At 45.8% G+C, this 24,715-nt stretch overlaps 2 protein-coding genes across 7 annotated transcripts in view; both read right to left on the reverse strand.

Annotated features, from left to right (window-relative positions):
- Positions 1-4,583: 4,583 nt before the first annotated feature.
- Positions 4,584-7,237, reverse strand: LOC144721907 (uncharacterized). The gene has a single exon (XM_078599854.1). It carries the CDS (start codon positions 6,195-6,197, stop codon positions 5,301-5,303), a length of 897 nt encoding a protein of 298 aa, XP_078455980.1. The 5' UTR covers positions 6,198-7,237; the 3' UTR covers positions 4,584-5,300.
- Positions 7,238-7,308: 71 nt separating this feature from the next.
- The window catches only part of LOC144721905 (integrator complex subunit 3-like), a 39,856-nt gene continuing 22,449 nt past the window's right edge, over positions 7,309-24,715 (reverse strand). For 4 of the 6 annotated variants that reach the window (XM_078599850.1, XM_078599849.1, XM_078599847.1 and 1 more), the window contains 7 exons: positions 19,877-19,990; positions 19,375-19,423; positions 16,212-16,379; positions 15,501-15,598; positions 12,970-13,043; positions 12,004-12,174; positions 7,309-10,486 (listed from right to left, as the gene is read on the reverse strand). In XM_078599850.1, coding sequence (XP_078455976.1) covers positions 10,412-10,486; positions 12,004-12,174; positions 12,970-13,043; positions 15,501-15,598; positions 16,212-16,379; positions 19,375-19,423; positions 19,877-19,990 — 749 coding nt within the window. In that variant the 3' untranslated portion in view covers positions 7,309-10,411. The remainder of the gene's footprint in view (positions 10,487-12,003; positions 12,175-12,969; positions 13,044-15,500; positions 15,599-16,211; positions 16,380-19,374; positions 19,424-19,876; positions 19,991-24,715) is intronic. The other 2 variants (XM_078599851.1, XM_078599848.1) reach the window with 1 other exon arrangement.

Consider the following 24,715-nt stretch of genomic DNA (forward strand, 5'->3'; position numbering starts at 1 on the left):
ATTCCACGGTGTTCTAGCAGAAGCTTAGTGAGAATGAATGTGGTTCAAATAGAGACGAGTCTATGTGTACTCTGTAAGTTAAACAAATACGAGTACAAAACGTATACTTTTCAAATTGAGGCGGCTGATATATAATGCAGTGCAAAAAAAAATGTTGCACTGCATTATTCGTTTCTTTTTTGGGTAACATTCTGTAGGTATAATGTCAATTGTATTCTACTATAACCCTCCACCACCCGACAGAGCCATTCAAATCAAATTCTCACGTGGCCAAATACGCCAATTGATTTGGTTTTTCAGGAAAAGGGAGGAACGTTGAGAAGCAAACAACATTTCGAGAATTGCATGGACGACGTTTCTCTGGAGATTACACCCAGCGTCGTCTTCAAGTGTTGACAAAAGCTCGTCTCTCACGAGAAAGCTGAGCTTTTTTGGCGGAATCTCCAACAAAACGTCGTTCGTAGAAAAATATGAATATTTAGCTTGGGCGAATATCTGAACTGACCATGGGCCTTTCCTATAGGTCGACTCAGATTTAAATAAGTACCTTGTGCGGTGTGTAAACATGAGCATCGGGGAGGTAACGGGCCACTGGGCGTGGTGCTGGCGACCCACCCCCTCCCGTGGATGCCACGGTGGCTAGGAGATGTCAACTACCTCGCCTGCGTGCAGGAGGACGTGGGTTCGATCCCAACCCTGACGCCTGCTGTATATTTGGAGTTTGCGTTGTCTCTCTTCTTACGGTCGCGTGGATTTTTCTCCGGGCCCTCCCATTCCCCCCCCACCCCCGACGTTTAGAAACATACGTTGAGAATATCTGGCTGCGATAAATGTCCACGTGATGAGTCACTTCGCTGAGCTATCTTTTGCGAGCAGGTCACTATTGAAAAAGAACTATATAGCTAAGTGGACCTTACCTGGTAAAATAAAAAATAGTGTATAGTTATCGTTTTATAGTATGCTGTGCCGGCCTTCATAGGTGCTCGCTAACAGCACTTGCCCCAACAGTCTGTTAAGGCTACACAAGGAATATTTGTCTTTGTATCGCAAGTATCGAAGGTGGCTGGTTGTTGTGATTGTTTGGTAGGTGCATGGAATATGAATGTAACGTTTACATTATTCAGGTATGCTGTGCGATTACGTATGGGTGGAGCGGCAACGCTATGAACATCGACAGCATGAATTCGGTCATCGGATACGGCTGACAACAGTGGCGAGTGATACCTGACGCAGCGCTGAGGTGGTCACTCCCTTCAACCTGATACTGCCCAGCATGGGGAGGTATGGTCAAACAACATCTATGGACGACGCAGCGATGGTGGGAGACCTTCATCCAGCGGTGGCTGGACAAATGGATGAGTTTTCAGTATGCACCTCACCTGGCAGTGTTCGCCCTTTGGTCCTGGCTGGTCGAAACTGGTCAAAGCACTTCCAGTAATTAAGCTAATGAATATTGACAATGTCTTTACATCAAACGCACGCAATTCATCAGGCTCATGAATGGTTTTTTCCGCGCTCCCATTTGAAATGTTAAACAGACGCCGTCGTTATTTGTCAGTCAGCAGGCATGAGATGCGTATGACTTTGTAGAAAAACATGTTTTCTTTTTGAAAATCATAATTGCGGTGCATAGGCCCAAAGACGGACAACAACATAACGGCCAAGGCAACGGAATATGCCAGTGATGGAATAGCAGATAAAAAACAAAGAATGATGATGATACCTGGCATTTGCTTACCTTTAATAGTCTCAACATCCATTGGGATGTTTTGTGCCAATTTCACCGATGGATATTTGGATTCGTGATTTAATTTAGTTTATACCTACGTGACTTTACCGAAAGAACCAAAGAGTATTTGGATTCGTGTTGGTGGACACCCCAGAGTGCCCGGAGAATACCCGCCTGCTCGTTCAAGGGGGATAGCGCTCAGAAACGATCAATAATTGACGCGTTTATTAACATAGAGCAACGCGAAATGAACTTGAGAAAAGATGCGATTCGGGGGGAGGTGGTTCCAAAGCCGAGTGGTACCAGAAGGGGGGGAGGAGGGGGGGGGGAAGATATCAGTCTTGCGTTCTACCATTCGCATGGTTGAAGCTCGTGTGGATGAGAGAAAACGATCAATCTGGCCGAAGGAGTTCTCGACATCGGTGGAGATATGAAGGCGGCGTGAGGTTAATGGGAAATGTGTTCAAGTTCAAGTTCATTTATTAGGTATAGCCCTGTGAGCCATTCGGCTCTTGAATCGGGTGCAACCGCAACAAACAAAAAACAAAAACATGAACAAAAAACATCTTAAAGTGAATATGTGACTAAGTGCAAACAGAAAATCCAAGAAAAGACAGCAAAATATTGCAGAAAAAAACACCGTACACCAACGCTGTGTGCAAAAATCCCAGTGGGATGCAAGTCAAACAACAACAACAACAACCATAAGACAACTTAGATCAAGGCCATCAGTCTAACTCTGTACTACAACAAACAAACATGTGTGACGCAGTCATAAGCAAAGGTGCGGCCATGCAATGTTCAACTCACTCCGTTGCCTTCCACGAGAGGGCAGCTCTCCAGGTCTCGCCTTGAGGATATGTTGGCCTTCTTCTTCCGTGCTGGTCCGGCGTCTTGGAAGAAAGAGGTGGGGGTGGTACCCACACTTTACCCCACCGCACACGACCTGCCGACCAACGAACTGTGGTGCACACGTGTCGACTGATGGGTGGCACGAGGCGGTGAGAGGGAGGGGAGGTGAGCATTTAAGAAACGTAGCCATTGTATACATTGCCGCGCTGGGAGATCGAAGGGGTGTCGTCTGCAAGTCGACTATAGCTAACCATTAACCCACGGCAGCATCTATAGCAGTGGTAATGATCAATAGAGTGATAAGATTGTATTATGTGATGGATTGCAGTCTTCATTCTTGGGTTCGGGGTTGGAGCGAAAATCCTTTGATGGTGAAAATGAAACGTTGTTGTTGATGTTGATGCTGCACGAGCGATTATCCACATTAAGTTTAATAACAAAATACTCGCAACAGGAACAACAGATGCCTTTGACATTTTCGAAAATCCATTATAGAAAATGATGTTCCGGGCCGCATGAAAACAAATGTCATACTTAACATGATTAACAAAAACAAAGTACTGTACACTTTTTATAATAATGTATACATTTACCCGAGAAAGCCACATCGAGGCTGAACACTCTCTTTTCAGTCGAGTCGTGCGTTTGGATATTTGGACAATTTGGATGGAAATCGGAGTACCCAGAGAAAATCCACGCAAAGGGAAATCAGTCGCAACTGATGGATTCAACGATCCACTGCTGTGCTTATGGAGTGAGGAGGGAACGGCAGGGACATGGAATACAGAAGGCATTACATTCTCAATTAAGAAAAGTATCATTGTGTATTCACGTTATCGTTTACATTTGAGTAATATAAACAAAATCAACAACATGAGCATTAACCGCCTTTGTTAATTGCTGTAAGGGAAGAGAGGATTGATAGGGGAGGGGTTTTGTTCTGTCCCGGGTGGCAATTACAGTACACGTTCACCTTTGCAGGGTCTGTTAAACACATTCCTGCGGAGGGAGCTGGTAGGAACGTTGGGTTGCTCGGTCAATGGCCAGGGTCAACGGCGGCGTGAGTAGGTTGAACGTTGAGTTTTATAAGGGCACCACGGGGTGACCAGCCCCTCCCCACCCAGCCCCACCCCTCCCACCCCCCACCCAGCCTCACCCTCCCCACCCTCCCCACCCAGCCCCTCCCCACCCTCCCCACCCAGCCCCTCCGCACCCTCCCCTCTCCACCCAGCCCGACCCCTCCCATTTTTGGATGCACGACGGACGGACGAACGGACACAATAATCCCCTGTGGGCTGGTGGAACCAGGTGGTTCCTACCAGTAATATGACCCTGGCTGTACTGCCATCTCCTTAGGCACCATGCGATCCCACGCCTACAACACCTCGCAAGCCAGGTGGTCGCCCATCCGAATATTGACCACTCTTATCTCCTGCTTGGGAGTCTGAGATCGGGCACATTGATAGTGATTTGGGTCGTAGGAATTTTTTTTCTGAATGAGAGATCCATCCGTACGGATGGTCTGTAGCTTGTATCATTGTCTCCTGGTCGTCGTGGGGTTTATTCAGACGCCCCGGTTTCCTCTCAAGCGCAAAAGCTACAGGATAAGAGAATTGACATCCTAATGCAGCTGCCCCCTGCAAAATATCTTGAGACTCTTTGAAGCTTTCCCCGATAAATAAGTTAATTAAATGTTCCGTTACCGAACATTATATTTACTAATCTCCAATCCCTCGTAATCAATCGCGGTTCGCATTTGTGTGGTAATCAGTCTCAGTTCAAATCAAGTGTGAACACGCTGCACGTGCCTGATGATTAATCACCAATAGCTCCACGTAAGAAAACCTCGGTCTCATGATCATTAACGTCATGCTGGACGCACGCAGATTTCCCACTCACTCAGCCCTCCCAACATCACGTGACGTGTGTTTGTCAATCATCAGATGCGTGCAATGCGTAATGTAAACATGCATCTACCACAAACTCAATACCCAACTGCATAACGCATAATTCGATTTTATTTTTTTCAAACACAAAGTTGACGCATTTCATTCCAGTGTCCCCCGAATGCGTGTGTCTGTACACGTGTATGTCTATTAATAATGTGCAGTGTGTGTGTATAATGTGAGTGTGTGCATGACTATTGGCGACATTGGGAAGAAAAATTATGATGAGGAAGATGATGATGATGATTTAGATTATAGGGATGATGATGATGAGGCACACGATGGCGGTGATGAGCATGATGAAGATGAAAGATAACGGGGAAGATAATGACAAAGATGAAGATGAGAATTAATAATCATAAGCTGATGATGAGGAACATGACGATAATGATGGTGACGAAGATGATAATGATCATTCAATCTTTATTTTACGTGGCAATATCGCTCTCAATAAAGTAGGCATCGGTGCACAATACAGCGGAACGGGAACGGTACGGGGGGTGGGGGAGTCGTAGAGCAGCAACAGGAATGAAAAGAGAAACCCGTCAAGACATCGGCGGCGAACACCGAGTGAATTGCAAGCGCGCAAAAAATACCATAAGAAAAGCAAGCAGTAAATAAAATAAATAACACGGTAAGAAAATGATAAGGATGGTGATGCTGACGATGCGTTTACAAAACCTTGATTTAATACACTTGCAACCACAGTGGCCGAGTGCAGAAATTATAATTAAAATTTTCCTTCTTCAAACACAAACGGCGTAGGTGACTGATTATTCCCTTCCCCGACTGTCCCCTGGCTCTTGGCTCGCCTCTTTATTCTTCGTGCCGCTGCTGCCGCCGCCGCCGCCTGGTTTCATGCGTTTAATGCTGGGCAAGTGTTTCCTGATGAGGCCCCTGAACCTCGTCTTTGGCTTCTTGAAGAACCCATCGTCTGGCGGAGTCACTGTGAGCGCCGGGATGGTCTCCCAGGAGATGGCACGGCTGGCGACCAGCTCAAAATCGACAGCCAGTGCAGCACCGCAGCGCGCCTGGCCAGGCACGGGATTCGATCGACTTCGGTACAACGGCAAACCTCCTCCTCCTACAGCTCCTCCAGTACCACCACAGGTCCCGGCAGCTTCACCGCCCACCATCTGGCAGGCGTCGCCTTGCTCCTCGTGGTCGCTCTCGAAGTAGAGGGACTCCTTCCTGCGCGTGTGAGGACTCTCCGTCACCGTGGGGAACCCGTAGGGGGTCGTGCTCTTGGGCAGGTGCGGCAGCGACATGGCAGCCCGCATGAGAGGGTCGCTGGTGTCCAGGAGGTCTCCCGTCGAGCTCCCTGACGCCGTCTTGACCCCGTGCCTCCTCCTCATCACGGGGTCAGATTGGCTGAGGGTGCGGCTCAGCGAGGGCACCCCCAACGTCGCGTCGTCGCGTCCGGCTGCAGTTGCGGGCGGAGGCGCCACCAGCATCACCTCCAGCGAGGGGATGATAAACTGTGGGATTCTGCCCGGAGTGACCACCATGCCGAAAGCTGCCGCTTCCTTGCCCTGCTGTTGCTGCTGCTGCAGAGATGTCTTCTCATCCGAGGTCTTGCCCGGAGGCTTGAGAGATCTCATCATGTTCCACATGACTGCCGCGTTGGCTGCCTCTCGCCAGGAGGCGCGTCGATGCTGCGATGGTACCATGGGGGTTTGGGATGATGACGATGAGTTTTAGTCTTATATATATTTTTACCGTCTCTTTTTATCGTTCAACTTTCCACCCCCCTCCCCCCTCTCTCTCTTCTGTATCCCTTTTCTTCTGACGCGGGTTCCCTGCAGCGTGACGCCCCAGCGCTCTGTCTCAGCGCAATGAGGAGCGAGCGAGGTGTGACGGCTGCTACTTATATAGCTGCAAGCTCTCACTCACTCCACTCGGCGCTTCCTCCCGCCCTCTTGACCATCAGCCAACCAGCCAATGCCCCTCAACAACAATCACGACGACGATGTTGATGATGATTATGATAATAACACCACGAAGCACGGCAATTATTTGCCTGTTTACCTGTCGAATGAGCTTCATAGCTCATCAGATTCCTCCAGTATAAAGACATATTCTGATCATCTCAACCACTTACCACCATCATCTATTGTATATATATTCACTGCTGCATAAATACCTTATTTTCGTCATTATCCAACCTTCTACTTGTTCACTTCTATATTTAATACATTTTATCCTCATCTACTTCCAGGTCAATATACGTTAACAAGATAAATACGCAAACAATACGCCTTTCTCCTTCACGTCTCTCTCTCCAGATAATAAATGCAAGTCGTTTGAGCTTTTTTACACATTCCATCGGCCAGACGGCCTTCTGCGAGTCAATGTCCGTGGCCGATGGTATGTGTAAATATACTTTTATATTTTATTTGCGCGCAGAGAGAGAGATGGGAAGGTGTATTGGCGGCAGCCTTACTGCTTAAATCGGTAGGACGAGATAGACCGTACGCGAAACGGTGAATCCTTCACCTGGTACTGGTCGAGTGCCTTGAAAGGTGTATCAGGAGGCTTTGCTCACTTCCACTGTGAGTGGTGCAAATTCCACGTTACTGTTACGAGGAATTGTCTCGAGTAGTCACAACCTGCCCGTAAATTCCCAAAAAAGGGGGCAATCTTTTTGCTGAACCAAAAAAAACCTAAATCTCCATATGCAGGTGCGTGAGAGTTGTATGTTGAGAATAGTTGCAATAGGCGAACAAACATGGACAAAATGACACCCACAACGCGAACAAAAATCACCATAACACAAGCGGGTATTGACAACGTTGTATTGTTTTTTCGTTATGTTACAAATGTGGCTCTCAATGTATTCTAACATGTACATAACATGTAACATGTGCACAGTACGGAAAAAAGACACATCCAGAAATTTGTTTGCAAGCCACTTTTTAAACGTTTCATTCCCTGGTTGTGTAAAATATACATTTTCCTTTTTGTTTTTTTTTTAAAGCCTACGTCAGCAATATACAGCATACCTGGTAGCCCCCCCCCACCGACCCCTTCACCTGCCGTGCACCAACTTCCATACAATAATAATAAAAACTATAATACACCTGTGCGCGACCGCAGATTCCGAAACACACCTACTTTACAAAGGCCTCTGGAGGCACCGACCGTTGAGGTTGACGGCACAAGTCGCGGGCTAGAGTACTTCAGTCTCCTCCTGCCTGCCTGCCTGCCTTCACAGTCCTATTTTGACATCTTGACAGTCGCCACGCTCCCCTCGTTGAAAGATGTTCAACCGTCGCGCGTAACGGCTCGAGAAACCAAACGTAGCGATACACCAAAAAATTAGCAGCAGCAAAACACCCGCCGAAGGTTTCCTTGAGAGGGCATAACCTCACCTGGAGGCGGGGCAACTACGTACCATGGACCAGTTGGTTTGTTGCTAGTGCTCGCTAGACAGCTTTCATTTGATGGATGGATGTTCAGTGATTGAAATGTTTCTTTCTCATCGCCATACCGCTATCGAAGGAGTTTAAAGGCGGTTTTCCCCACCCACTGCGAGTTTAGCTCGGGGAAACAAAAAACGGGTTACAATGGGATGAGTCACCGCGTATATGGTGGCCTTTCTGTGTGGCGCAGCTGTGGCGCTGAAAAGGTGCCGAAATCAGTGCTGTTGTCTAAACGAGTGACCAATGGGAGCAATACTTCGCTTCAACGGTGGATTCCGACTGAACAAATTAAGGCTGTCATGGTACAGCCAAGGGCAATTACAGCGGTGCATCTCCAGCGGCAACGAATCGGCTCTTTGATGAACACCCAGGGGGTGGGTGATAGCAGCCCGACTCCCATCACTGCACCGCTCTACTGACCAGTGCGTGAGTCGCGTGGCCGAGCAGTGTGCTTCATTGCGGGTCCACCACATTATTTACCAAACCACACCTCCATCCTGATGCATTTTATCTTCCGTCACTTTTACCATTCCGCGTGTGGTTTGCACAACTGCCGAAAAGCGAGGTTAAGAGCTAAATGCACTTCGCCGAATTTTTGTCCAATTTTGACCAAAGAATGTCAACATCTCGGTTATCAACGAGGTAAAAATCGCAAATGCAATTTGTTTGTCGCCATTTCGTCAACATTCCGTAGTGGCGGCCCTAAGTGTTTACTGCGCGAATGTGAGCTGCGTATGTGGTTGGGTGAACGTATGAGGGTACAGCGGGTTGGTTCACGGTCTGTAACCAGTGCCCAAGCACTGCGCGTGGTGCTTTCGTGGGCTGTGTGGGGTCTTAACTGCCGTCTGGTGGCCATGAGGGAATGGGCTTCTCAGAACCTTCATTTAAATGTTATAACTTCCAAAAGAACAAAAAACTTTTAAAAGAAATAACGAAATGTTCCCTTACAGTGGCACTCGATTTAAACGTCTTAACAAGAAGCTGCTCAGAACTTTTCCCAAATATTTGATTCAAACTTACTTCAGATTTGTACAAATTTGCATGCTTTACAATAACGGACGCTATTCTGTAGAATGTTAATGTGACATTTACTTTAAAACCCTGTTGTCAACACTGACCACTTTAGAAAACAGAACTGAGTTGGCTAAAAGTAAGTCATGATTGTTGTATACACATCTGTATTTTTACTTTTTTCATCAGCAGCGCACCAAGTTAAAAACACGATTTGTATATACACGTGTGCCTTTCACGCTACCACTTTTAGATGCATTAATTAAAATAAAACAACATGTTAACTGTCTCATTTATTTTGCATTCAAGGCTGCACGTTTATAATCGAGTCTGGAATTGTGACTTTTTTCACAGAACAATTTCCACTACTTAAATGTTGTCCACATTTCGAGTGACATTTCGTTTGTCTCTATCCATATATAGCACAGCTATTTTAATTACCAATACCCACCGTTCTGCCGTCAAAAAGAGACGCTGGACATAGTTTAAATTGGGTAACATACACGTTCAAGAACTGCAGATCTATCGATTCATTTTTTTTATAGAAGACAAGTAAGAATGTTAAAAATCCCTGAAAGAGTTGCACGCAGCACTTTGGAATGTCATCATTTTGATCATTAGTGCGCGGCCCATCTGAAAGGGTAGCGATAAAAGGACAAGTGCCATAGGGGGAAGTAACGTGTTTGAACGTGTTCAACAGCATCTTCACTGAGGCCACCTTTGCTGCTCGCCTCGTGAGGTAATTATTTATTGCTACCGTATTTTGCCAGGCGCGAGTTCTCAAATGGATTCTTGGAGCTTGCCGTGAACCTATGCCTTCATCGCATTATCCGTCGACTTTTTATTGGCCTTGGAATCCAGGGCTGAGTATCATGCATCCACGGTATTGTTTGGAGGAGCATTCCACGACTCGTTCACAAGCAGCGCTGGTTCCGGGCCGAGGGATGGATTTTTCAACCTAAGTCGAGGCCTCTGCTTTTATAAGGATTGGGGCAAAATGTTGTGAATCTGAGACTGAGGCTTCCACCCAAGCGTGGAGCATTCAAAGAATATAGGTGGTAAGAAAAACATCAAAGTTACAAAACAATCTTGATTTACTGAAATTTGCCGTGTCATGATGACGAACGCAGCCGGTTAGTTGAGCGTTTGTTGAAATGCAATTCAAAACTGACCAAAATGTGATCGCACAAATTCAAGCCGACTTCCATAATTGTTTTTTTTTTCTTTCTCTCTTCAAACGCTTCCATTCTACGTTTGAGTACTAAGACATAGGACAGAGCCGCAGCTGCCGTCCGAAGTCCTTTGCATCAGGGGCGTGAGCAGAAAGAATCCGGTGACTCGCTACGCTGTGTGGGAGTGAAACTGTCAATCTCTTCTCATCACCGTACTGCAAAGTGTTTGGATCTGTCGTGCGGTAGGAGCACGTTTCAACACAAGGCCCGCGACACGGCTCAGTCACTGTCCGATCCCATGGCTGAAGGTTTCCTTTTCCTCTTGTGAGTTTTGGGTTTCGTGTCTTCCTCCTCCTGCAAGTCAAAACCACAACAATGATATAAACGCAATTACGTAAACTATGACACTTAAATTTTACAAGCAGATTTTTACGATCAATATTATGATTCATAATTGGTTTCTTTTGGGTTAAGTCGTGCCATATGAGCTTGACGGGAAGGCACTCATTCAGCACTTTCCCCTTTAACATCATCAGTCAAGACCCATCTATTGCTGGATGAAGACCTCCCCGAGCCGCTGTCACCTCTCAAGGTCCTGCATTGCAACAATCCATCCTCAATCTGATCATGAAGTACAGGTAGTCCCCGAGTTACGATGGTCCGACTTACGATATTTCGATCTTACGATGGCGACAGCGATATGACAAAATTGTCATCAACAACCTAACATCGTTCAATTATGCAGAAGACGGACAGAATCTTGGTGAGTACAGTACAATATGATACGTTACGATACGTTCAATGCATGTATGATACGTAGCTTTAGCGATTTCATTTTAAGGTTACCACGATATGATACGTTCAACGCATGTTAAAAGTTTTTATAGCAGATAGGATTGTTTCCTAAAAAACTTTATATTATTGCAGTTCATATAGGTAGGCTAAGAATTTACCTTGTTTTTTTTACTTTAAATTTTACTGTGCAATACAGTATTGTAATTAATAAAAACATAGAGTATATAGTTTATACAGTAGGGTACTGTAAATTGCTCTGTTTTGCTAAATTATCACCATTCTTTAAGACTCCTGGGTAGGCTAGGCCATCTTCGACTTACGATATTTTCGACTTACGATAGGGTCGCCGTAACGCCACATCTCCATCGTAAGGTGAAATAACCTCCACAATCGTCACCTGATGACGATTGCTTGTGTTACGATCGAAACGTCGTGATAATTTTATTATTTTTCTATCTACGTGGCTTTACCGAAAGACCCAAAGAATATGAATTCCTGCTGTCACGAAAGCTTTAAGTCAAGATTTAACCTCCAAAAAACCCACAAAACATTAAGAAGTCCTCATCCAGCAGTGGACTCACACAAGGCGATACAAGTTTTTCTTTAGGATTACATCGCGTAAAAATAAATGTATCGTTATAACCACCACCACCCGACACAGACAATTAGTAAGGTTTGTCACCGAAACAAAACATACCAATTTGTTACGAGTACAGCACATCGGTGTGTTGGAGAGGAAACGCACATTTACAATTTGAGTATGGCGTTTCGCCTGAAATTACAACTAGCATCATAAGGCGACAGCCACATTTGTGGAGAATTCCTCCTGTGTCGGGTAGTAGTGGGTTTAACGACACATTTATATTTATGCGATCTAACCCTAAAAAAAACCTCTATTATGGATAATATTGGTCGCGAAAGCCTACGTGTTAATGTACAATTAATATAACACCCACGAATGTCAACGATAGCAATCGCAACGACCGACGGTAAAAGTCAAGTGATGCGCTGGGAAAACAGTGGGCCCTCGCGCAAGGTAAAATAACCTTTGGTTAAATGCAGGAGCTGTCGCTCACCGATTGGCTGCTGCCAGACGACTCCTCCTCATTGCTGGCGGGGGGCGGAGCCTTCTTGCTGCGGGGGCTTGTGGCGGCCGCCCCCTTCCGTCGATTTCTCGTGGGTTTTGACGAATCCTCAAAGTCCTCGGCAAGCGCGAACAGATCGCTGAACCTGACGCGAACATCCCGCCCGCAGTCCCAAAGTCCAGAGCAAATAAACATAACATTAATATTCACGGTCAAGGTCAAAAGGTCATCGTGGCCAATGCCACCAAACCTTGCTACCATTTCCTGCCACCTGACCTTTAAGGCTCCCTCATTGGTCTTCCCCTTTCTTGCTACTCTCTGAGCACCACTCTAACACCCATCTCTGTCACCCGGCCCCTCTCCTCCATTCTGCACACGTGACAGAACTATCGCAACCTCCTCTTCCTGATTATATCGACGACACATCGGTTCCACATTGTGTGATGAATCTGTACTTGCATTAACGAGTTGCTTGGATTAACCAACGGATAATTTTAACATGAACGATTAATTAATTGAACGATGTACATTTGCACAATGAACCTCAAGATCAATGCAATATGAATTTCAGTGAACATGGATGTTGTCAGCCTCTGTAATACAACTCTCTGTAAGCACACTCATTATTGCATAAATAACGGTTGGTCTCTTGTTCTCCTATGCTGTGCCTAATGTCTGGGACTCCCTCCCCCTGATCGTCATCACCACCGACTCTCCTCCCTCTTAATCCAGGCTCAAAACCATCCTCTTCTCTTCCTCCTCCTCTGCATCTGAAGAGCTGCTTCTCTCATCACACCCAACCCTCTGCCAACCCTCACTTGGCCCTCCTTGGCTGTCCACCTGCACTGCTAATGCATGTTGACAGTTGGTCCCATTTAAGACCCTAAACAAGTCCAAACATCATTGTACTATACGGCACAAATCACAGTGGAGCAAACACGCCGGTGTTGCGTTTCACCTTGATTTCTGCCCTTCGTCGCAGCTCGCCTGAACGTGCTGCAAGGCTTGCAGAATCGGCGTCTGTGCGAAAACTGAGCGGCACGGGGTGGGGGGGGTAGGGAGTGTGAGGGGAATAAATAAATTAATAACACCGACTGGCTAAGCTCTAAACGGCTCACAGACTCGGGGGGACGAGGTTTTGTGGATGCTTTCTGGCATCCAGGGGACAAAGCGAATGTGAGCAGCCAAAATGAGGCTTCTGACGTCGCCGGCCGGCGCTCTGGTGGGGAGATTCGGTCCCAGGTCTCCCCATGCAAAAGAGACTTAGGGTCTCGTGTGGACTCGCACACCTGCTTCTACATGCAGCCGCCACATTACGAACATATCATCAAGTACAACTTATCACAGGCGTGTATTAAACCGAATGGAAAATTATGAAACGCCAGTTTAACAGCGCCGGAAATGGATTTACTGGTCTAACATTTGGAAATGGTAATTCTGATCACCATGTAGATAATTTTTTGTTCAATGTATTCATTTATACACCTCTTTAATTATTGGGCGAACATTTTTAGAATTGAGATTTTCACTCAGCCATAAGCTAAATAGGATGATTTACAGGATACCCGTGTTTGATTGATTTTTGTAAAAGCTCCATCACCACAGCCACCCCATGCTTGGTCACGATGAAGGTGGTGCTTAGAATTCAATGACGATGATTACTATGTTTGTTCACCCAGGAAATCTTCACAGAATCTAATGAATATTCTTTTTGTGAAGAGGGTCCTGCCAATTTTTCACAGTCGGGGGAAATGATTGCTTTGTAGATTCCAGATGAATGTATATATAACCCAATAAACAAGCATCACCTATCATCCTACAGTGTGATCTTTGACTCTGTGTTACTCGGTGATATTCGTCTCAATGTGCTGCAAGGCACTTATTCCACACAAAGTGCTTGCCACAAATGAACCACAATACCTTGCTAATCTCGTCAAGGAGCATAAACCGTAACACAAACTCCGGTCATCCTCGCAGCTGCTTTTGGCAAGCCATCGAACAGAAACACATTGCACGCTTTCAGATGCGCTTTTGTGCCCGTCTGGAATGCTCTTCCTTCTGAAATTAGGAAGGCACTAGAGCTATGCACATTTAAATCTAGATTGAAAACTCATTTCTTTAGAACTGCTTTTGTGTTTCGTCTGTTGTCCTTCTCCCACACCTCCAATTAGCACAAATGGCTATGCACGGTGCGAAAGATCAATATACATACTTCATTTTGTATGCATCCTAATAAATCACCCTGAACATACCCAATCTGATGAAATCTTTGAGCTAAGCAGAGTTGAGCTGGGTTAGTACTTGGATGGGAGACTGCCTGGGAATACCACGTCTTGCAGGTCTGCGCTGCGATTGTGGCCAGATCGCAAAACAGCCATGGAGCTTGGAATCCATCTGTGCAAAGCTCCGAATGTAACACCCTTAAAACCATGGGCTTAGTCGAGGCACCTTGCTTTCCTCCAACGTGCCCCACATACACTCATTCATAGTAAAACATCTCAATAAAGGGCCCTTGTGAAAAGAGCCTTTAGATTGTGAGCCTTTTTTTGGGTAAATAATGGGCTTTGATCTAGATTTGAGGGTTTTCGTGACTGCAGGAATCCATACTCTTTGGTTCTTTCGGTAAAGTCATGTAGGTATAAAACAAACAAATATCTTACACAAACACAAGATCCAGGTCCGATTCAGTACAGTACACAAAATCCGTGATCTAATCCCATCTGTGAAGGATGTCATTCCTGACATGCAATATCCTGGAGTCTACAAACTAAGTTGCACCTGTGGTGGCTGTTACATTGGGGAAATGAAACGACATATCTCGGACCATGTTCGCGAACACAAGTCAGATCTGAAACACGGCAGAACCAATACCTCCGCCATGGCTAACCATTGCTATAACGCTGTGGGCTCTCATGATATTGTTTTTTACGAGACCAAGGTACTCTGCAAATCTTCGTGCTACTATCAAAGGTTTGTTCATGAAGCCATCCAGATATATAAACATAGACATAACTTCAACCGAGAAGATGGATACAAATTGAGCAATCATTGGAAGGATGTTATTAACCAGGTAAAACCTGAACTGCTTTATGGTGTTGCCTTCATATCCGCATCTCCAGTTTCTTCAGCCTCCCACTCCCAGCCCCGCCCACTTCTCCCCCCCCTGGCATTTTGCCTTGCTCGTCTTCTAATCCCTCTAGCAGCGCTCCACTTCCCCTACTCCACCCCCCCCCTCTCTATCTCTCCTCCCTTGTTCCTCCCCCCTCTCTTACCTATATAGCCTCTTGTCACGGCAGCCCTTTTGCCCACTTCAGCAATTGTTTCTTGCTGTGGTTGTCCCACCTGATGACGGACGCTTGTGCTGCGCCCGAAACGTCGTGATTTAATTTATATGATTTTATACCTACGTGACTTTACCGAAAGAACGAAAGAGAATGGGTTTCGATTTTCTTATTATCATCATGACTACACAGCTCTGAGAGGCTCACAGGTTTGCCGGGGGCTGCAGACGAGTCGCAAGTTGTCGAGGTGTTCGAGCATCTGTTCCACAGTCAGCTGCGTCAGCTTGCTGCTCGAGCTGCGCAAACTATCACATCGCAGCACGATAGAAGAATACGGCGTCAACAACGGCATTACATCAACAACAAAACAACAACAAAACTGAGTCGAGATGTTATAGTGCGTCGATGGATCGATCGTCAATTTTACTCATGCCAGTTGTGTTGAATCATGTTTGTTAGACTTATTGATTTTGGAATTGAGACAATTAATTTAATTTGCGGGGTACGGTCAGGGCTTGAATCATTACACCTCCACAAGCGAGCGTAACCCTCCGCTACACCTCATTCTGGTGCGAGAACGGCGACCCGCAGAACAGGAACATCACCTCACATCGGGGAAGAAAATGCTGCCCCTCGTTTAAATGATTGGGTTGACCATGTGACTCTTACTCACCGTGTCACAGCTATTGAGCACGCACAGTTTGAGTTTCTGGGATCAGCTCCGTTGTGCCTAGAAGCTTTAAATGTATGTTTGTGCTTGGGCCTCGTACTTTTTTTCAATATTAGTTGGGATTTTTAGGGGCTGCTTGAAACTTTCTTTCCAGGCTGACCATCTCGAATTCACCATGCCGGCAAGTGCAAAAGCCAACAGGGCATGCCTGGCACAACGGCGCGGATTGGCTATCGAGGTGGTCTCACCTCTGCCGTTTGCGTGGCGGAGTGTTGTTCTTGATGAGCAGCGACTTGACATGCTCCGCGAGGATCTCCTCATGTTTGACGGCCCAGTGGCGCAGGATGCTCGTGGTGAAGTGGTCCTCCCGGTGGCACGGGCGGCTCAGCACCAGCTTCACCATCTCCTCCATCGGCCTGCGCCATCGGAGAGAGCGAAGGCAAGAAGGGTCGGCACAATGGGGAATGCAGATGGAATGATGCTCCCGTGGGTCTTATTGCCAAACATGTATGTTGAGATTCTTTCGCAGCGTACATAGCCAATCGTGTTAATCTGAGGTGCGAGGGAAGGACAACAATCTAAACACAAAAAGCAGTATGAAAGAAAAGAGTTTTCAATCTACAGTTAAAAGTGCATTGCTCCAGTGGCTTCCTAATATTGGAAGAGGGTTCCAGACGGCCGCAGAAGCACATCTAAAAGCACGCGATTCAGTGACCGTCTTTGTTCGATTGCTTTCCAAAAGCCGCTGCGAGGATGACCGGAGTTCACATGATGGTTTATGCTCCTTGATGAGATCAGCAAGGTACTGTGGTTCATTTGTGGCAAGCACTTTGCGTGTAATGAGCGTGACCTTATAATGTATTCATTCGGCAACCGGAAGCCAATGGAGCTGTGCGAGCACTGGACAGACATGGTTGGAGCTTGCAGTACCCACGTTGTCTGGTCTCCCTCACAATTCCAGGTCTGCTTTGCAAAAATACTTTGGGATCTGGAATTTAATTGAGTTCCAATCATATCTCAAGAAGTTTCAATAGGATCTCATATAGTTTCAAAAGGATCTCAAGTAGTTTCAAGGAAGATGCAAGCCGGAAAGCTGATGGCTCTCATTTTGTAGACAAGTAATTATTCTGCATGTTCTGATACAAGTTTGAAGCATCGTTCCTGAAAAAGTATTTAAAGTCACATTCAGGAGCCACAGTGTCACCCAAGTGCTACAACAACAATAATAACGACTTAAAGCTTTCGTGGCTGCAGAAATTCATCTTCTTTGGTTCTTTCGGTAAAGCCACGTAGATAGGTGATGCCGATTGCTTGTGTTGCAATCGAAACGTCGTGATATTTTTTCAATCTACGTGGCTTTACCGAAAGAACCAAATAATAATAATAACACTACATTTATAAATAATATAAGTATTTTTTAAATCCACTGCTGGTTGAAAGTGTCCCCATGCTGTGTCGGTCACGGCAGTTATTTGACCAGACTTCTCACACTGTGGCGTTTGCGAAGGGAGGGGCCCAGGATGGTTTTAGGATATCAGCCACCACCGATGTCAGCGATTTCTGGGATTCGAACTCTGGTCACTACACTCAGAGTGCAGCGCGTGAACTTCTACACCTCCGCTCCCTCATGGGCATTGAAGAGATTCAGTTCTCAGTGATTTAGCCATTCAATTGCTTTATCTGAGAGTTGGTGAATTGCAAATTTACTGCCTTCAAATTTTAATCTGGGGCAGTGTGAGTTCATATGCTCCATGGTTCGGTGTTTGTAGCCACAGTCGCACAAATAATGATATTTTCCCTTGTGCATAATAAAAACTCCTGTGTGTGTGACTTCAGCATGACATGCTTAACCACAACTTTAAAGTAATTTTTAATCTTTAATGAACCTTCAAACTGACGTTCCATAGCCTCAAACACACAGCGTAGGCATGCCTCCACAAGGAAAAAAAAACCTATTTGTTGTTTGGGTTCAGTAATCTTTCACATTTTTTTCACTCTGTAAAGCCCACAGAGCTATTACATTTTTCTCAGAGGCGTCCTGGCCACACACGGTAGCTCATCCAAGCAGCTTATCACACGTGGGAATTTAAAGTAACCACATAATCTAAACACACGTTTCTAAATGTGGAGGGCAAAACCGGAGGAATACAGGGAGAGAAAACATGCAAACTCCAAATATACAACAGGCATCGTGTCAGGGTCAGGATCGAACCTACAACCACCTGCATACCAGGTGAAGGAGATAACATTTCCTCGCCACCTTCGGCGCCCTCGTAAAGCATGCCTGCCTGCCCAGTTGTGCTGCAGGTAGCATCTGTGCATCTTGCAGTGCAGCATACATAATCAAATATACACAGCAATGTGGTGGCAGAAAATAAAAGATGCATAAGCACGTAGGTAGAGATTCGGAGTAATACACACACGCCACGGGCCGATGTGTTATAAATTTAGTCTCTTTAAACCATAAGGGAGTATGCCAAAAGCACTGGACTGCATGTGCATCTCTGTGCGGCAGTGTAGAGGGAATCTGAAATTTGAAAGGTCCATTTCACTTCACCCTACCAAAATCATTTTTTTCACAACTGAAGGAAAAAATAATTGCATGTCCTTTATTCCAGGAAAGGCTCTCAGTCAGCAATAATCGTAAGGGCCTTGCATTGGAATTTTTGGCCAATTCCTTTTCGAGACGTATTCTGTCAAACTCAAGCATCTGACAGATGTGTGCTCCTGGGAGAAAACGGAGTGCGGGTTTCCCACGGGAAAAAAGTAGGCATATCACGTCGTCTCCTTCCAGCGATTTGATACGTTGTTCTGATCAGTGGGTTTCAGTGCAGTTCAAGAATCAATAATTTTTTTCATGTTGTTTCTCCATCTTATTTGTATTATTTCCAGATGTGTACAAATTTGTCCCATCCATGAACTTAAATGTGAAATCAATACACAATTTACATAAATTGTACAAAATGGAATCTTAGGTGCAGACCACATATCGTTAGCGTAACTATACCTTTTAAATAAATAAATTGATGCATCGTTTGGCTAACCATCGAACAAAGACCGTCACTGTATCATACGCTTTCAGATGCGCTTCTGCGGCCATCTGGAACGCTCTTCCGATATTAGGAAGCCACTGGGGCAATGCATTTTCAAATCTAGATTGTTGTCCTTCGCACATCCGATGAGCACGGCTGGGTACGTACACAGATCACATAGCCACAACTCAGTATCCAGAAGCCACAAGAAAACCTTTTAAAATTTAGAAATAATCTGTTTTCATTGCAAAACAACGGGTAATATGTGCTTGGCCAATGGGATGAGCGGCATGAGGATTTTAAGTGCATCCTCGCAGTGCGCGCGCACGCGCGGGGTAGACTGCAGGAAGCTGAGAAAGTAATTTCACGCAAGACTTACTTTTCTCTTCGGAGTTGCAGCAGCAGGCAGGAGAGCGCTTCTGGGTGATCTGCAAGACACCAATGTTGGCTCAGGCGTGGGCTTATCCTCAAAACAAACCCAGTGATGAGGAATTAAAGAGTAACATATCGTTTTTTTTGCAATTTAAAAATATATATATTTTTCATTGTCTATAAAAGTCAGCAATATTTTGTACATGCCAATGACTGAAGCATCTGCAATGTGCCTAATCTCGTCAAGATCTCTGAGGCTAAGCAGGGGTGATCCTGGACAGCTCTTGGTTTGTGAAGTTACAAATAAAAATGTCTCCATTTCACATTTCATGATATGATGCCGAAAGCGGCCCACTAAAAGCAGGCCTCGTGGCCCAATTGGTGCTGGCCTGGTTAATTAAGGCTCCGGCGGGGTTCCAGACCCAGTGGTTCTCGGTTCATAAACCAGCATCACATTGCTTCCCAGTGGCCCTGGGAGGTCGAGATTAACTCTGGTAGTGTAAGCCTACCTTTGTACTTGAGGTGCTGGAGGATGGGCACAACGGTCTCTATAGGAATGCCGTGGGCCAGGAAGAGCTGCCAGGTGCAGTATTGCTCGAACGTCTCCCACTGCAGGCTTGTGGCTGGGGTCCACGTGGCAAGGGAGGGGCACAAACAAGAGCCAAAGCCTTTTTGAACTCCGAAAAAATATTCATGCGACTACACTAAACGATGTCGTAGTGATTTCACCAGATTGTTATAATGGTGTACTTGACCCTAATCCTCACACGGTAAGCAATGACAAGAAGATGTTATCTCCCTCGCAGCGAGGAGATGTTATCTCCCTCGCCTGGTCGTGGGTTCGATTCCAGACCCTGGCGATGCCTGTTGTTGTAAATTTGGAGTCCGTATATTCTAGCTCTCCCCATGGTGGTCACATGGATTTCTCTTCGGGTTCCTCCGGTTTTGCCCTCCACATTTAGAAACATAAATTTATATTATTTGACTGCAACTATCTTATCTTACTATAATTTACATAGCGCCTTGACCAAGGCTATAAATGATAAATTCCCACATGTGATGATAAGCCACTTCGATAAGCTATCATCATGTATGGCCAGGTCGCCTGTGAAAAGAGCTAATAGCCCAGTGGGGGCTGTACCTGGTAAAGTCTTTTTTTATTAACAACTTGTCTTGGATAGCCCAGGGTCACACAACTTAGATACACATCTAGAGCATGAGAGCTCTTTGGATTTCGCCTTTCTTTGAAACAGTGGCTCGAGAAGTTTGACGAGGCTTTGCTGTTGACAGACCAAGTGAATCCCTGACCGGGGAGGTGACTGGGGCAGTTAAGCTACATACATCGTTAACTCTTGGCTTGAGAAGTCTTCTGAACACCAAGCAGAACTCTCACAGTGAATGGACTTGAATATATATATATTTTGTTGCAACTAAAACATACACTATTGCTTTTATTTTTATTTTTCATTCTAATTATCAGGCTTAATCGTGACTAGGCATGGAATGATGTATTGATTAATCAATTTAAATCAATTCTCATGCTCCCGATACACGCATCAAATACCCGCCTATGAAAATATGTTTTACTAGTCATGCAAATTATATGCAAATGAAACAGTTTAATTAGCAAAAAATGCTGAAACAAAACAATGGAAGCATCTAAAACAAAGCCAACCAGAAAATCGATTCCTGAATTTAATCGTACCCTGAATCATAACGATTGAACAAATTTCTGGGTAGAGGTGCAGAGTTACCTGGACACAAGTGATTCTCCATCTAATGACAATGGGTCCCCTTCTGGAAGTTGAAAACTACAGAAGTGCGGCTCCAGAATAATAAAATAAGATATTACGCCTGCTTATGAATTAAGGTCTATGCCGAATACGTACATGAACAGCTGTTTTGACGATCGATCCGCTACTGGATGAGGGCCTCTCCATATGGGTAAAGTGGGGATAATTAGATGGCGATTCACGATGCGAGTCCATGTTGGTTGCTGAAGGTGGGGGGGTGTTTCCATTTGGGAGCGGAGCAGTACAGTGCAAGATTGTGCTGCACTGCACTCTGCTGCCCACAACATAGCCCAACCGTCTATAGCACCTGTTAATCAAGGTGGTAGCCCATGCAAACACTATCCAGGGTCAACCCTACCTAGCTTAGGAGATCTGACGAAGTAGGGCAGATTCCATGCCCTCTACTGCTACTAATAACACCACTAAATAAGGAATGTCGCTGGTAAGGCTCAGTTGGGTCTGCGCCGACTGGCGGATGCAGACCAAGCAATGTCTGGCCACTCAGCTGTCGTTAATCTGCCTCCCTTCCCAAACAAACGCAGCTCATGCTCCAGGCTGCGCTGTCCCCATTCAAGGGAGGCATCACATAAATCAGTGGGTCGAGATCGCAGGGTGGCTCTGTGGGCCAATACCCCCCAGGCTTTCTTGGGTAAACAAAACTTGTATTATTACTACTACTGCTGTGTACAATGCACGAGTGGATTCTGAATGCCATAAGCAAGACAAATCCCTGCGTACAAATAGGTTTAAAATTGATTAATACTCGAACATTGTACCTTTATTTATACAATCTAAAGGAAAATTGGATGTAAAACCACATATCGAGATGCTGAACAAAGAGGCAGTCGGTAGTTGGAGGTTACATAACGATTCACCTCCCCAACAATTCGAAGAACCATCAAAATGACGGTGTCACGATTCAAGTGAAGAATAAATAATTTCGTCTCATTTGTTCTGTCTAGTTTGCATTTTCCATTTCGTTTCTTCCGTCTTGTTTGTTCCGTAAAAACGAAGGAAATTTTTTCAAATAATTTGTACTTATCCATCACAGGGCCTGAATTCATGGCGACTTGAAAATTGGCACCATGCCACGACAAATTCTACAATTTGCATGACTTGTAAGTGATTGGATCTTACATTCACAATTCAATGAATGCATTCATTGTGAGCGGAATAATTTATATTAAATGATGAAACCTTCCAAGAAATTGGTCAATGGTGGAGAATGAGGAGTCATTATAGACCGTGTCTGACGCTCCACTACCCGTGCGCGGCCACATGGTGGAGGTAACGCGCCGCTACTCACTCCACAATTGTGCAGCCATGTGTTTGTGTCCGGAGGCCACGCCACGGGGGTTGAATGCTGTTGACAAGGCCAACTTCGGTGCACTGCGAATTCCCACCGTGGAACCCGGGGATAACTGTCTGGGCTCGGCTCATTAGCGGTGCTCCCCATCGGGCTGTACAATCCGTCTCCCCAACGCTAACCCCCTGGCTCGCCGGCTCTTCGAGCGTTCACCGGGCGAGGCCTCGTCAACCGCCACCTTTGCCCAACAACGATATTATCAGTGTGTTACGAAGGAACAAAGTCTATTCTCTGCCAATGTTTCACGGGAACGCTCAGGGCTATCTACAGGTTTTTACACACAGGAAGATAGGGTCAGTTAAAGGAGGGGAGACAAAGGTGCTTATTTTCATGGCAACGCTTTGTCGTATTCCACCACTTGCTCAGGCAGTCTCGCCCTGCAGACATGATCCTAGCACCATTGCCCCTTCTCATACCATGGCTTTACGTAACCAACCACTTCATATATAACAGGCAATACGGGCTTGGAAAGCAGGCCCCTTCCAATTCTCGGAAGCAGAGGTGGATAAACCCACAGCTAAAGCCACCCTTGAACTGCGTCATGAGCAGCTGATTATGAAAATGGGAGTTTTTAAACCACACGGCAGAAGTCACTTGATCCCATCGACCATCCTCGGAAAAATGAGACAATAGTGCAATTGCTTTTCTTGCAGAGTGCGTGCATAGCAACCGCAGCCCTAGCGTATCCTCTACCATGAGCCCTTGCCAGTTGCTGAAATAAAGTAGCTGAATTCAGAGGGACAGGATTGCGTTTTGACGTATGACTATTGGGTTAGAAGCTAGAACAGTAGCTTAGAAAACTGCACGCTGAGCTCACAATTTCTGGCAAGGCATTATCACGCAACTCATACAAGCACCGCACGGTCATGTTCTCCGTTGAATGAAGCTGAAATAAATGTGGTGGCCAACAGCATCAAATAAAAATGCGCACATTTGTAACATGCACAGTTTCCGTTAGATTCAGAGGCTTGGGAAACAACAGGGCAAGCGGGATGGGATCCAGAGCCGGCACCAACAATTGCCCAATCTCAGTGGTCCTATAATGGGATTTTTGGCCAGCGCAATTATTTATATAAGTGGGGGGAAAATCGGAGTACCAGAGAAAACCACAGATGGAAACGGATGGAGATGAATGCACTTGCTGTATTGCATCACCACAGTGCTGGATTAGAGGCGTGCACCACCACTGCCCAGCATCCTACTCTGTGTTGCTAGGGGTGGGCTTCCATTACAGGTACCGTGGACTCATCTATCACAGGGCCTGAATATCACAGCGACTTGGACAATGGTTCTCCGCGCAATGATAAGCCTCACTTGGCTCCGGAGCCACCCAGGCACCTCACGTAATTATGCAATATTAGGATGAAAAAAAACCTGCTCATGAACCTCAACTGCATGTTTGAATGTTTATCTATTAAATTGGCCATTAGACACGTGGAATTGTATTATTTTTCAAAAAGTATTATTTGGCAATCAAACAGCATAAATGATACTGGTAGGAACCTCCTGGTTACACCATTATTGTGTCCGTCCGTCCGTCGTGCAGGGAGGGGCTGGGTGGGGAGGGGAGGGTGGGGAGGGTGGGGCAGGGTGGGGAGGGTGGGGCAGGGTGGGGAAGGTGGGGAGGGGCTGGGTGGGGAGGGTGGGGAGGGGCTGGGTGGGGGGTGGAAGGGGTGGGGCTGGGTGGGGAGGGGCTGGTCACCCCGTGGTGCCCTTATAAATCTGAAAGTTTAACCTACTCACGCCGGCTTGTGCCTGCCCTCGGTCGGGCATATTTGCGGAATACACCACGCCGCCGTTGACCCTGGCAATTGACCGAGCAACCCAACGTTCCTACCAGTTCCCTCCGCAGGAATGTGTTAAATATTAACGCTTAAATATTTATTTTGAACTTCATCGCTAACCTTCATACAATACTTTTATTTCAATATTTTCCTGCAACGCTGTCCCATTGCTGTGAAGGGTACTGTAATGTGCATTTAGACGCCATATAAATTAGACTTCTGTCTCAAGAATGGCATTAAAATTATCCACAATACAAGTTTTTTGGGATTAGATCGCGTAAATATAAATGTGTCGTTAAATCCGCCACCACCCGACAGTCAATTAGTAAGGTTTGTCACGTAAACAGAACATGCCAATTTGTTAATAGTACAGCACACCGGTGTGTTGGAGACCAAATCTAAAAC

Source organism: Lampetra planeri, chromosome 13 (genome assembly GCF_965212315.1).
Source record: "Lampetra planeri chromosome 13, kcLamPlan1.2.h2, whole genome shotgun sequence".
In the NCBI taxonomy this organism is placed as follows: domain Eukaryota; kingdom Metazoa; phylum Chordata; class Hyperoartia; order Petromyzontiformes; family Petromyzontidae; genus Lampetra; species Lampetra planeri.

Excerpts from the sequence above, each read along its gene's own strand:
- LOC144721907 (XM_078599854.1), bottom strand. The coding sequence starts at position 6,197 with ATGGTACCATCGCAGCATCGACGCGCCTCCTGGCGAGAGGCAGCCAAC.